Here is a 15,774-nt window from a genome sequence, read left to right on the forward strand (position 1 = left end):
TTGTAACTCATATAACATTCTTTCCCCAATGAATTCGGTATCAACTATATTCATCCATGGTGTACAATGAATAATAAATTTCCGTATTTTTACAATCTTTTCCTGCGAACTTCCCGAAAAGTTCTTTATGCCACTTTATCTAACATCTATTTTTGTACAGCCAAATAATATAAATACATTCGATGTATTTGAGTTTTTATACCAACATCCTATTGAAAAGTAGGTTGTAAATACAGCATATCGGAAATAACTTTCAATTAAAGTTAACTGAGTATATATCTATATTATTCACTCTTCATGTATTAATCGTTCTAGACTGAAATTGATAGTTTTGAAAATGCCTAAGCTACGAGTATATAAAACATGATAATGGATTGAGCTGTTAAAGCGTGTATGAAAAAAATAAATAAACTTTCTCATTTAAAAAAATAAGTTAAAAAACTATTATATTATAGTACTCGTTTTCTTTACACCATAAGAGAATAGTAACGTAAAGTTTATGTACTTACAAACTACTTGCATATGCAACGGTGGTGATTTCCCATCGCCCTCAACATTGGAAGCTGTGCATGAGTATTTCCCTGCTTGATGCCTGGACACGTTTCTTAGTGCAAGATTAGTGTTGCCTGTTAGAATGACCCCGCCTGCTGGATTGTGTTGCAATAAGATACCCTGGTGAAAAACAATAACATAAGAAATCTATACATATAAATAAAATTGAAGTGTCTGTTTGTAATATTGAAATAACAGTTTTTTTACTACATGCATATGAATATAAACAATGGTACATATACCAAAATAATATTTTTTACAATTTTTGTCTGTCTGTCTGTCTGTTTGTTTGTTCCTGCTAATCTCTTAAATCGCTGGACCAATTTTGATGGGACTTTATTTGGCAGGTAGTCGATGTAATAAGGAGTTACTTAGGCTACTTTTATTTTAGACAAATATAGTTAAATTCCACACGGACGAAGTCGCGGGTCCAGCTGGTATTATATATAACAGGGATAAAAGACGGAAAATGTCAAATACTGATAAAGGCTAAATGGCCAAAGAACAATGAAGGTTAAATTCGCTAATGGTGTGATTTCGATTTATAAAGAGTTTTAAAGTGTTCTTGGTTTATCCGCGATCAGTATGTCTACTATAATCGGATTGGTTGGCAAATGACAATGAGAGTATGTAGTCCTTGAGTGCAAGACTTCTTATTTAATGACGCCCTCCGGTACACATTCAGGAATTAAGAACTGGAGTTTTGCTTATCCAAATCCAGTAGATACGTTCTTTACAGGCGTTTTGGGAGGTTGTCAGTAACCTCTGAGCTAGTTCATTGGGGTGGACACTCAGCCGAGTCTTGTATTTTGAGCATGTGGGTAAATTCGAAAAGTAAGGTATTTCCGCGTTGGTTATAAATCATGGTAGCCTAAGAAAGTGTATATATTTATTTTTTTAATAAAGAAGGTGCATTTATTTTTATTCAATGACTCGCAAAACTGCAGAGCAGTTGGCAAGTGCAGATATATGCAAAATGTAGGCATATGATCGAGATGTAAATAAGAACTTTAGTTAGGTTCTTCTATATATATCTTGAAAATCTTATGTCGTATTATGTATTGTCTATTTTTATGAACATGTAATTGTGTTTTATTAGTAACAAACAAATAAACAATATACATATCTATATAGTCATAGTGATAGGTCGTAATTCATGAAAACTAAGTTATAGAATATCTCAATTATTAATTTGAACTGCCAAAAACTATTGAAGTTTGTTCAACTTTTTGATTAAAATTATTTTCTCAGATTAATAGAAAGTGATAAAAGTTTCCAATATTTATAATGCATTTGTAGAAGTTTTTAGGTTTGATAAAAATATATATCAACATGTAATTAAATGTCATGATATCATATATTTTATAAACATGACTAGTGAAATAAATATGGATTTGTTGAAGAAAGAAAAACACAATTCTACTAGCAATCTATACAATATCGATATATTAAATTCCCAATAAAGGTTATTGAGAATGATCTGTTACTTTTATATATTTGTTTGAGTATTTATATAAGTAAAAGTTAAAACAATAACATGAAAATATTTGTTTGCTGGAGTAATATTGCTATCTTTATGTTGTTATGTTGAAATAAAAAATGGGTATTGTAGGATTTGTACACTGAATTTAATAGTGACGTCACGGAATGTTCGAGAAGAAGTAAAAAGAGTAAAACAAAACAATATCGATGTTCCATGTGTGACGTTCCAAATTTGAATTTTATAATTTTATTTTTAAAGGTTTATTATATGGCTATTTGCTATCGCAAACAATCTTTGTTATTTGCAATAGTGTTACACAAGCGTTATTGAACTCTGCATTAACAATACGTATAGAAAACATACGATAAACCTTTCACATATTCAACTTCACATATTTTAATTCATCCGTCAAAAGCCGGTCGTATTGAAAATATTGCGGAGCGCTTTGAATGCACACGTACCATTGACATTCTAGTTTTATGGTTTCATACAGGAAAGTTTATGGATTAATAAAAAGCTCATAAAAAGCATCGAACCACAATTAAGAATTCATCACATTTAGATCATCGAATTCATATATAAGTTATGACTTCAACTTTAATGATGTCTTTCATTTTAAAATATATAACAATAATATGCATTGTTAGTATAAAAATGTAAATAACTCTGAATAATTAATACAACGCCATCTAGTTCCATGGCAAGCAGAAAGCTTGTGTTATGGGCACTAGATAACTGACATAAATACTTAGATTTCTTTTTGTAGATATGTACATTATATACATAGAAAACACCCAGACCGATACAAACAATCATACTCATGAATACAAATATTGCACTGTGCAAGGAATCGAACAAGCATCCATCGGAAGTAAAGCGGTAAACCGCTGCAGATCCAAGGCCGTCAAATATTATTACTTTTTTAAACGTTTAAATAAATTAAAATTTTACTTTAAGCAAAGCTTACCGGTATAGCAAAGAAATAATGTGCTAATGATGTATAATAAAAAAATATTGGTAAAGGTTCTTTATTTTTTGGATTATCTTTGAAAAGTGTAAGGTCGACTTCGTATAAAAAGTTTTTAATTTTAAAATTAAGCAGCACGTCTCTTGAGAGTTAATAAATAAGTGCCTACTCAAGTTATCGTTACACTTAAAAATGTAAATGATATTGAAATAAATTTTTAATTTTATAGGTCATTGTTGGAAACTGTTTTATATATTTTATTTATTGTCTATGTTTTTATATGGGGTGGTAATGAATATACAAATAAATTAGACCCTTAACAATAATAAGTTTAAAAGCAAGATTACATAAATTGATAATAGAAAATTGTATACAATATAGCATAGAGCTGTATATGGCGAGTGACTGATGACGTGAGAATATATTATAGGCTAGCTGTTCCCGCGACTTCGTCCGCGTGGAATTTAACTTTATTTTCTAAAATAAAATACTATAATAACAGTTTTTTACTACATGCATATCAGTATAAATACGGGACATACACCAAGATAACATTTTTTACCATTTTTGTCTGTCTGCCTGTTTGTTCGCCTAATCTCTGAAATGGCGGGACCGATTTTGATGGTACTTTTTCTGCAGGTGACTGATGTAATAAGGAGTAACCTAGTCTAGGTTTTTTTTTACTTATATTTTAGAAATATAAAGTTAAATTCCACGCGGATGAAGTCGCGGGAATAGCTAGTCTATAAATATAAATATTAATAACTAATGTAAATGTACATTTCTACAAGACACTAGAATACTCACATTGTGTTCCCATATGACTTTATAAGCGGGAGGATTTGCATCTACATCGCATCCAAAATATACGTCATCACCTTCTTCTATGTCGTTTGGGTTCATTTTAGCACCTAAATGTATAGTTGCCACTGGTACATCTGTCGAAATAAATCTAATATTAAAATACACACTTTTTCGTAAACTATTTGTATAAAATCAAAAAGGGAAGATAAATTAAAATTTAAAACCGAAATATAGGGAGCGTACTTATATAGTGATTTTTATTTTAATAGATCACGTTGTTCAATTTTATTGTTAATCTGTGTTTATTAAAAAAACTTTGCCAATTATAAGGATTTATAACTTCTACTTAAAATGTATAGTAATTGCAACCTTATTATACGTATATATATGAATACTATTACATTTCTCGAGACTATAATATTTAGAAAATATAAATATAATAGTAAAAGATAGTAGACACATAAACTAGAATGCTAGAGAAAATTCAACGAACATTCGAAATAAAGTTATTCGTTTCCAATAGATTTTATTGGTATCAACCAATACGTACAGGTAAAACTCAGTAAAAGCATCTCGCAACAACTTGCTACTATAAGATAATACCTATATCATATATTGTTTTAAAATACATGCTTACATAAAACACGTGCTTGCTTTTTATGGCATGGAATTTAAAACAATATACTGTATATATTTACCTAATACTGCCGTAATTTAATTTAACACTGACTGACATTGTTTAGAAGAATTTTAATAACTTCTGTGGTATATTAGTCGAAATTTATCATAAATAAAGTATATATCTTCACTCATGATTAGATTTTCGGCAGTTTGTAATCACACAAAATATTTAACATGCCCCATTCCAACCTTTGAGAATATAGACTTGGAAACATAATTTGTAGTCACTTTAGTATCATTTTTAACGTTAAAAAAACCAGTCGTTTGCATACAAACTACTTGAAGACAACTAAATAGGTGAAACAGAGTCAACCATGCAAACGAATTTAATTTAATCGTAAATATTTAGTGCAGCAAAGACCTCTTTTACAATCCCAGAGCAGAGTACAATAAACGGTTAAACTCGCTCAAATTTAGAAATAAAAAATTAATATTTAAAAAATTGAAAACTTACAGTAAATGTTTAGTGGTAGTTTACTTTCTATAGTGGATTGGTTGAATTTAGAATGTTCGGCTCTGCAAGTAAGCACTTGACCATTATGTTCCTTAAATGGTATCCATTGCAGTAAGGACTGTGTTTCATTACCATCATCTAATTCCTGTTGAACAAAAATAATACATTACTTATCAATAATATTACATTTTCCTTAAATTTGTAATTAATTTTGATTTAAATAAGTTTATTAAATGCTAATAAAGGCGCTCCGATTTTTATAGCTTTAAAATAAGATAGAAACATTCTGAAACACATAAATCGTTTGTGAGAAAATTTATTAATTAAATAGTGGTAGATAAAAAACAAATTGTTATGACTATTCAAAAGTGCTTAAATTAAGTTTATTTGAATAAATGATTTTCTATTCTATTCTATTAAATTAAATGGAGTTACAAATTTCTCATTTTGAGAAATAATTTTATTTCGTTTCTGAGAATGCACTTAGTTGATAGCTAAGAGGTCTGTATTTGAATCAGTAGGTTAAATTTGACATGGTATTAATTATAATAAGGGTTATAGTATAAGGTGGCAAATTGTTAGAAGTATTTTTTTCAGTCATTATATTTAAAACTAGTTGACCCGAGTAACTTCGTTTGCCTGACATTTTCCCCGTTTTTGCAACATTTTTCATTAAAACTCACCTCTTATTGGATGTAGGGTGATATTATATATTATATAGCCTATAAGCTTATAAAGGTTATAACCTTCCTTGATAAATGGGCTGTCCAACATTAAAAGAATTTTCATAACTGGTCAATAGTACTGAAAATTACTATTGAGGTTATGAAAATTCTTTTAATTGACGCTCTCTGGGATATAAGGGTTTAGCATAACGCCTTACTTTCTAAGGGGTCCAATTTGTCACATTTGTATTGAATATGATTGTTTGTATTGGTTACATTTTCTATGTATATATGAAACCATGTATCAAATATCAAAATTATCAAGTAAATATTATACTCTTCTATATCTATTGTCCTTCATACAAGCCGTTATAATGATCTAGTAAGACAGTAAGTGACATGTTGTATTGAGACTTATGTAACATGTAACTTCTTGTTTAAAAATTTTTAACAGATATTATTAATATTTTAACATATATGTACATATATTTGAATGAGACTTAATTTGATAACGATTTAATTTTTTTAATTTGTTATATGTCATAAATTTATGTAGAAAATATATCTTTCTAAAGTTTGTAAAATAAATAAATATTAATATTATATTATAATTTTTACTCACTCTGTGTTTAGTAATTGAGTTCAGCTGCTTCCCATTCAACCACCAGGTGATAATGGCAGGTGGGCGTGCACCAGTCGATCTGCATAACAACTCAGTCTTCCTACCAACCGATAACGGTTGCTCCCGTGACAATATTTCCACGGTAAGTGGCCTCACTAAATAAAGAAATTATTTTTCAGTCAATATATCCGTATAGTATAATGTAAATATATTAGTATTATATAGTTTTAAAGATGAACATGCTGTATATAAATTCATTCTAAAGTGGAAACAATTGTTTAAAATGCATTCATACATATAGTGTGTATAAAATCGTACCAAATAATTAAAAGTAATTATAACGAAAATTAATCTGTATTCCCATTAAAGAATTTTATATAAATTTAAAGATATATCTACTTTTATTAAATAGTTTTTATTCAAAAGAATCATATTGCGTTTTTAAATAAAATATCTGTTTTTTTTATATAATCAATATTAGATTATTTCTCTTTTTCAAACTATTATATCAAATAGTTATTTGTAAAAGTAATCAAACATATAAAATGTAATAGTATTTTTATATTAAACAATAGTTTCTACACCTATATTCATAACTAGTGATTTATTAATATTGTATTGATATTTCTTTAGGCTGTCGTTAATACAAAGCTAAAGAAGACAAAGCTATTTAAGAACAATATAACCTGAATGACATATACCCAGGAACTATTGATACTTTATTTAATAAACTAAAACAGAGCTATTTAGAGTAATAAACTAGCTGTGCCCACGGTTTCATCTGCGTGAAAGTTATAGCCTCTGTATTATTATGATGTATAAGCTGTAAAGTTTCATTAGAATCCGTTCAGTAGTTTTTGCCTGAAAGAGTAACAAAAATCCATCTTTCTATACATCCATACTCATAAACTTTAGCGTTTATAATATTATATTAGCGTATATAATAAGATAAGGATTTTCAATGCAAAATATCTACAATATTCATAGTTATGTGATTAACAGTCCTATAATAATATGTAAAAACTATTTTCATTATTTTATATGTAAATCCAATGGAGGATAAAAGCCGAACCCATGAGAGGTTATTGTCATAAGAGATAATATTCACGTTTCATACAGAGGCTTCAGTATAATATTTTATTAAAATAACAGGAAGTATGTTGTTCTAAAGTTTCCACATCAAAGACTTAGGCGTAATCTTTAACATTTTCTACAGACTTCAATAAAAGTCAAGGTTATCTAATACATATTCTATATTCTTTTCCAAGTATACTGAGGGTAAATTATAATACATATATAATATAAAGAACGCAAAACTCAAGAAAAGTTTTTTTGTTTTTTTTTTAAATATCCTAATGCTGTTGGCTACAACTGGCTTCACTGAAAAATCGAGAGTAAGCGTAGTTTGCACTCCAAACCCGTGTAATGACTTATGGAACATCTGAAGGCCAACTCCTGCTTGACGAATACGACTTTAGTCTGAGTTTAGATTCGAATCTTATCTCAGGCCATCTCCTTTTCAATTGGAGGGGGTCGATCAAAGGCAAAAACGACTGAACCAATTTGGTTGATTTGGCTTTGAAACACGGGTTACAAATCTTTGTATTTCCCGGCTTTTCTGTATATATATTTATATATGCATGTTTTATAAATATAAACTATCCTCATGAATCAGTCTATATATTGCTGAAAAATACTAAGATCCGTTGCGTAGTTATAAAATCTATTGACAGCAGTAGCGACTTTGTTTATACTATGTAAAGGTTATCAAAACAGACATTTTTTCATGTATCTTGACATACACAGAACAGAGAAGTCTGTTTTGTGTGATATAGGCATCTTTCTAAGTTTAGATACAAAATAAATTTCTGAAAGCACTATAAATATTCGACAACAAACAAATATGTCATTCCGTTTTTTCGTGACTTTGTGAAAGTGCCGCCATTTGCTATTTTTATAGGCAGTGTATTAAGTATTTTTATTTTATGTTTTCTTTTTTGGTAAATTTATTTACTGAATTTTGGTACTATATTTAATTCAGTTAGTCTAGAGATTGTAATGAATATATATTCAACTTTTTTTTGAAGGTGAATCTAAATTGAACATATTCATATACTTATATACAGTGGCGATCGTCCAGGCTAAAATAATAATGATGATGATGTATACTATTAAATGGACTGATGGTTTTTTTTAAATATTGTTCCAACTACTGTATAAAACAAATATAAGTATAATACTTACAGTATAGATTAACTCGTACTGTGACCTTTTGAGGTGATGCCAACAGAGTGTTATCAGCAGTACAAGTGTATACTGATGACTGATGAACTCTGGTAGCATTTCTAACAACCAACGTAAGGGATCTTGTTAACCCTGATGGTTGGAGGTCCCCAGCACCTAAGGTAGACAGTATCGTGTCTCCTTGATGCCACTGTACTCTTGGTGTTGGATTACCTGATTAGATTAAAATATTGCATTAAAATGCCGGTGCTTTACCAGATAATAAAACGGGTACACGTTTCTCATTCTTAATTAAGAAACTTTAGCTACACTTGACGGCCTCGGTGGTCTAGTGGTTTAGCATACCGCTTCACATGGTTGCGATTTCCGATGGTCATGGGTTTGATTCGTCGTATGGTATAAACATTTGTCATGTCATTCATGAGTCTTCCAGACCGATGTTTTCTATGTATATTATTTACAATAAAAATATCTAAGTATTTATATCAGTTGTCTACTTCGCATAACACTAGCTCTGCTTACCTTGGGACTAAGTGATGTTATGAATTGTCCAGGGGTTTAATAATAATAAGACACTGTGTGTATGACTCATGAAATTGAAATACTCACTAATTTGCACCTTACAATCGAAACAAAGCTTACAAAGCAAGCTGCTTGGCAGCTGAAATAGGTGAAACTAAGGTACACAGGCCGACGGTATTTCAGTTTACTTGTAGTAAAGTTTCATAAACATAACTGGCGACTAACTGTATATAATAAAACATTCGTTTCTTAGATGAAATTATAAAAATTGTAGAAAAGAAAGGTACTTAATCTGATAAAATATAAAATCGGAACAACGATGCAAATTTGATTGTTGATAATCCCCTTTACGTTCAGTACAAAGAAAAACAATAAACATTGGGTAATGTGGTGAATTATTTCTTCTACACAAAATATTTTTTATATGACTGAAATGGAATAAAGTGGAACCGACATCTTCTCTTAACATATGGATATTATTACCATTAGGTTTTCTATAAAAATAAATAAGATTAAACGTCTGTTTGATGTAAGTACTGTGTATTATTATAGTATTATATGTGTGTCTGTTCCTGATATGGTTGGACCGATTTTAACGAGAGTTTCACTCGCAGATTTATTGTTATTTATTTTATATTCATAAAAAGTTAGTTTCGTTTCACACTGACGGAATAGCGTGTTATAGCTAGTACTAAATATGTCTACTATGACATCTGTGGTACCAGATCATCGTGATATAATCACTTCCTGATGGTTGTGGTTATGTTCTCGTACATGGTAATTTATTGCCATATTTAGCTGGCCTATAATACCTATGCCTTCAATTATGAATACAGACTGCAAATAAAGCTTTTTGACATAGAAATAAATACATACATAATATACATATAAAACATCTAAACCGATACAAACTATCATACTCATGACTACAAATTTTGTATAGTACGAGGAATCGAACCTTCGGAAATAAAGCGGTCTGGTAAACCGCTAGACCATTGAAGCCGTCAAATATCATACATATGTGTACGTTAAGGGCACTGATACTAATTATAATATAAAAGTGCATAATCATTTTGTATTTTTAAATTAGCTAGTACATATCTACCGAAAGGAAATTCTTTGCAACAAAAATATGGACTTACCTCCATTTACAGAACAAATAAGTTTGAAATCGCCTCCTTCGTTGTAAGGACCTGCAATCCCGGATATCTCCTTTCCGAATTCATCAAAGATCACCGGCTTACTCGGGAGCTCTGTGTGAAAAAAAACGACAGATTTATTGTTATAGTTTGTACTCTAAATCAGTCCAATCCGTGTACAGTTATACAGTACAGTGCAATTCGCAATGTTTTAAATTTACTTCGCAGTCTGTTATGTTATTGTTGGGAACTCTTATAGTCCTATAAACATTATTTTTTATAGACTTAGATTATACATATATAATTACTTATAAGATATACTTACTATCACTATTTATTGATAAATAGAATTTCTAAATTGCAAAATTTTAATATATAGACTTTTAAAAGTAGTCTGCGCTGGTACCTCAATTACACATATTTCAGCCGATTGCTTGTCGGTGCGACGCATGTTTAATAAGTTGTGTTTGGGTTGAAAGATATATAGCATTTAAGTTACAGGATAAGAGGCATGACATTTTAGTCCTTCGGAATGGCGATGCATGAGTAGTATCACGGACGTCATATGATAACTTAATATCTATAGCCATTCATGTATATAGGCGACGGTTACCACTTACTGTCAGGTGGTCCGTCAGATAGTATGCATCGAATTACATAAAAATATCGCCTGTTTACGACCACAACCCTCTTTAGCATACATAATTTAATTTATCTTATAGGAAACTGCCACTCCACTATAATAAGTTTATAAATTAGTACATTTACATGTGATAATTTAAAACTTATATAGTGGAGAGGCAGTTTCTCTAAAAATATTATTAAACTCAAAAGATAATTATTGACTGCCATTACAAACTTAAAAATACGATGTCGAAATATGGGTTATAACTGAAAAACATTTAGTTGTAAGGATATGATATATTTACGACATAACTTGAAAATTATAACAAATTTATATATTACAATAACATAAATTGTACTGTCGCTCGTCACAAACTTGGTGGAAATTACAGGCAAATATTACAAGCAAACGACAGTTACCAAGCCGTCGTATTCAAATAGATACGTTCGTTTTGGCGTGTTTATGTAAATATCAGTGTTTACCTCTGTTCTCGGCGAAAATTTATTCACAATCAAAATGAAATCAGTACGCGTAGAATCACAAAAGACATCGAACGCGCCCCAAATATCCTCAAATTGCGGATAAACAAACTACGAGCGTAGCTTGAATGTGGCCGAGGAAATGAAAATGTTTTCGTTGACTCGTAACAAAAGGTTTTGTGATATGAGTATTCAGAGGAGGATCTCGGCAATCATGCGGAGCTTTCATATTCATTCACGTCTACGTTGCTATCGCTTACTGAAATGAACAGCTGCCATCCGTTCATTGTTTCGTGCATTCCGCATAAGTGCGGCGTGGACTGCTCGAATGGGAATCTAGCTCTCGCTTTGTAACCATAAAAGGCAAAATTCTTAAAAAGTAGCACACTCCATTAAGACGAGGCACTATAATTAAGTGTGATGTATCCATTATACAATTGCTCCTGATACAGTTTTTACCATAAGACCTTGATTGTCCATATTATATCAAATATAGTAAAGCAAGTGTAGTTAACAAAAATTTATTCATAGATATTTATTATTTATTCAACATAATTATACTAACCTAATATCTAACTCGTTTTAATGATACTGCATAAAATGCCTTTAAAATCAACAAAAAATACATTCAAGGCTATTGCAGTAAAAATCCACATTATTTACATTATGTATAGTAAACTTCGAACATGAAAACTTACGGAATAAAGGTTGGTACATCACTATATAAAATATAAATCATGTACAGAGTTACGTTATATAATAATATAGATAATGTTACTCTTATTACCTAAACCATGAGCATACCAGAAAAAATATACAAACAAAACTATGTAAGAATGGATGAAGAAAATTAGACACCAAATGAAATAGTCAAATACCTGTTTAAAATATTTGTCGCATGCCTCGTCCTTGTTATTAAAATAATATTTATTGAAAAGGCTTCGTTTCACTTTCCACTCATTCGTCTTGCGATGAATCTACGTTCCGAATGAGTGGTAGAATAAAAAAAATGATTACAAAAGTGCTTGTATTAAGGTTATTTGGATAAAGTTAATTTATTTTCTATTTTATTCTATTCTAGTGTTTAGTAAAGAGGTATGATTATTTTATATTAAAATAATTAATGGAAAAAATATAGCAGTGTTTAATGGATTTATCAAAATCTCTTTTTAGAGGATGCCTACGTCATAGTAGCGTTATGCAATTGAAGTCTCAGCCGGATCGGTTTAAAATTGACAAAGTTTCATACAAACTTTCATCCCCTGTTTAGGGATGGAATTAATCAAAATCTTTTCTTAGCGGATGCCTACATCATAACATCTACCTGCATGCCAAATTTCAGCCCGATCCGTCCAGTGGCTTGGGCTGTGCATTGATAGATCACTATGTCAGTCACCTTTGAGTTATATATATATATGAACTTTTTGGCGAATAGTGTTTTAGAATAATAGTGATTTTAAATAATAACTTGCATGCCTTTATTCAATCCACTTTCATTCTCTTTATTACAACTAAACCTTCATATATAAACAGAGTAAAGATCAAAAAAGCCTGTTCCAAATAATTCTCGTAAAACATGAAGGATAATAACATTAAATAAGATTCAATATTATTATTATGTACACAAGCATTTTCGACCCTCATTTTTCGTAGATAATGTTATTAAACGTATTTTGTGTAAGCACAAAACGCGATCTTAATCCTCACCTATAATGAAAAAAATGTTTATTAGTCTAATACATATTTACGATCCCAAATCAACGGTTTTGGTAGTATTGATAGATATATTCGGAACCTAAATTAATTAATCACCTGTAATAGAGAGAATTTCATAACCAAATGAACATAACATATAGAATTGCGAGTACAATTCAACAAGAGTCGCATAGTAATAGTTAAGAATATAAAAAAACCTATACGTCATTTAAGGATATACTAATAGTGACTAATAGCAAGAGAAGAACATTTTTAAATTCAACCAAAATACCAAAACGGTATTGTATGTTTCTAAAATATAAAGTATTTTGTTGTAGTTTGTTGTAATAAAGATTACCAACATTTATTTTTAAAGAACTTAATTTCAATACACAGAAAAAATATCAGCGTGGCTCATCGAAGTTACTTGTGACCCGAGAACCGGTAGCTACTTTGCCCAGAGATTGGGTATAGCCATTCAAAGAGACAACGCTGCCGGTATCTAGGATACGCGGTCTCGATGTGCTGCGTTGGATTACAATGATTGTTTTTTGTGAATGTTTATATATGTAATTAATTGTTATTGAAATATAGGAGAAGTACCAATATGAAGAAATTATTACGCTTGATTAAAATTTATTATAATATTATTTTGCTTTAAATTATTTTAATTAAAGAATTAAAGCTGTTCTTTATATCATAATCATACAGATTAAGTGTCTCGATAATTAACATGTAAATTTTTATAAGAGTTCCAAATATTACGTCATGTATAATACAGGTTGGCAGATATAGTCGAGTAGTACGACAAACTTATACACATTTTTATAAGTAATATAGATGAATAAGAAAAAAATAGAATAGCGACAACCCGAACTCAATTGCAGCATTATAAGAAAAACATGTAGTCGTACACATTTGGAGTGGGCTTAAGGAGTCTTCGGGTGAATTTCCATTAGGCCCACGGAAGTTATGGTTAGTTTCTTTTGAAAATGTTTTCGTGTCGATTTTGCGGGGATAAAGAGTCGGAAGTTTTGCTCGGGGCGTGAGGCCTATTATCGCGATCACCTGACTCGAGTGACCTTGTCGTGAATTTTATCTAGCCCCGCATAACTTATCAGGCTCGATGTCGAAATTTTGATTAAGGCATTTACATTTTCATCAATGTCCAAGTTCTTATCAAGCGGTGTCGGATTAATTGAAATATTTCAATTATCTGTTACTAAGTTTGGGTTTAGTATGGCTACATGGAGTTTTCAATTAATTTGTTTCGGTTTTATAAAAGTATAATACATCTAATAAATTCATCGAGAAACTTGAAAATGTTTAATAATCAACTTACCAATATTAGTTTATTCATTAATTACTTACTTATTATTAATTTAGTATTATATTATATTTTAGTTATTTAATAGACCATAATATTTTTTGAAGCCTGATTAATTATTAGGACATTGAAATATGATTTTTACTTTATAATAATATTTCCTAAATATATGAGAAATATAGAATTGGAATAATTTACTTATTTGATATTTTTATTATTCTCTTTCTTTTGCCACAGAACTCATACGAGCCGAATAAATACTTGATGAAAAGTGATGAATTTATTTGATTATTATGTTTCTGTATTTTATTTGTATATATTTTAATTGTACTAGCAATATGTATCAATTAGTAGTATAAAACAAAAGACAATCGTCAATTCTCGTTTAATTTTACAAAATAACGAAATAGTAGAAGTTTACTGTTTTTTTTAATGTATTTATTTTATTATTTTGTTATTTAGTTTTAGTACTACCGAGATGATTACGATCTCCAATCAAATATGGTGAAGTTTAAATCTATTCAAATAACTAATACGACTGACTTTTTGAAGGGATCAGCCATCAATCAAAATTTGTCATTAAACATCCGTGAAATATATTTAAATGCAAACGTACGAAAAATACTCGTTCCGTATATTTTGAATATTCTAATGACGCATTACTTTAAAGAAATACTTGCGCAAAAATCGACATTATACTGAATCCCTACGCGCGAATCTAAATTAAACATAATCACTTCTTTCATGAAAAAGCCTATTATTTTTTATTAAGACCAAACTTGGTACGGAGATCCATTTTAGACGAAATAAAGAGCGCTTTATAGATTCACTGAAGCAACATTAAAGGATAAATATAGAATAAAAATTGAAGAGATACGTCCGTCCGAGTTTACATCGCCTTATCTCGCATCGACCATAAGATGCCTATAATAATAAAATTTTAATTCCCAATGTGACCTACATTTTTACTGTCACTGAACGTAAATCATTCTAAGGCTCGAGTTTCTTTAGTTTTCGTGTTGATTCTGAGAGGATAACGGAGGGTCAAGTTTACGACCGTACCGGTTTTTATCGAGATTACCCGATGGTACGACTTTTCATAGCTTTTGTTAGCCTCACTGTTTTGGGTTGAGTTATTTTATTAAAACACAAAAAAGGGGAGAAGATACAGCGCGAGATTAGGTGCGAATTTAAAGTTGCCGAGATCTTTGCGATATGTACTCGTTTAAACTTTGAGATAATCTCTAGAAATGTGTTGGCGCCATTCTTTGCTTAATTACAGACCTGTTGGAGACAAAGGGCATTTGAGATTGGATTTTTTTCTATTATAAATGAAAGAGAAACAGCTTTCACATTTAGATGAATCCAAAATAAACAAAGATTTAAGGTAAGAATAATACTAGAAATTGCGAACTTTATTCTGTTATTCATAGTTGTAATAACTTGAGTTAGATTAGTCTGGACAATTTCCTTTTTGATGTTATTAAATTTTGCTATTGTGTTATTGAATTTAGG

The 15,774-nt window shown here is 30.1% G+C and overlaps 1 protein-coding gene across 1 annotated transcript in view; it reads right to left on the reverse strand.

Annotated features, from left to right (window-relative positions):
* LOC131850318 (nephrin-like) overlaps nt 1–15,774 on the reverse strand; it is a 67,769-nt gene that overhangs the window by 20,754 nt on the left and 31,241 nt on the right. The window contains exons 3-8 of the mRNA XM_059200518.1: nt 10,137–10,247; nt 8,473–8,685; nt 6,229–6,383; nt 4,942–5,086; nt 3,810–3,940; nt 510–672 (exon numbers count right to left, since the gene is read on the reverse strand). Coding sequence (XP_059056501.1) covers nt 510–672; nt 3,810–3,940; nt 4,942–5,086; nt 6,229–6,383; nt 8,473–8,685; nt 10,137–10,247 — 918 coding nt within the window. The remainder of the gene's footprint in view (nt 1–509; nt 673–3,809; nt 3,941–4,941; nt 5,087–6,228; nt 6,384–8,472; nt 8,686–10,136; nt 10,248–15,774) is intronic.

The sequence above is a fragment of the Achroia grisella genome, unplaced genomic scaffold (assembly GCF_030625045.1).
Source record: "Achroia grisella isolate CSIRO2021 unplaced genomic scaffold, CSIRO_AGI_Agris_v1 utg729, whole genome shotgun sequence".
In the NCBI taxonomy this organism is placed as follows: domain Eukaryota; kingdom Metazoa; phylum Arthropoda; class Insecta; order Lepidoptera; family Pyralidae; genus Achroia; species Achroia grisella.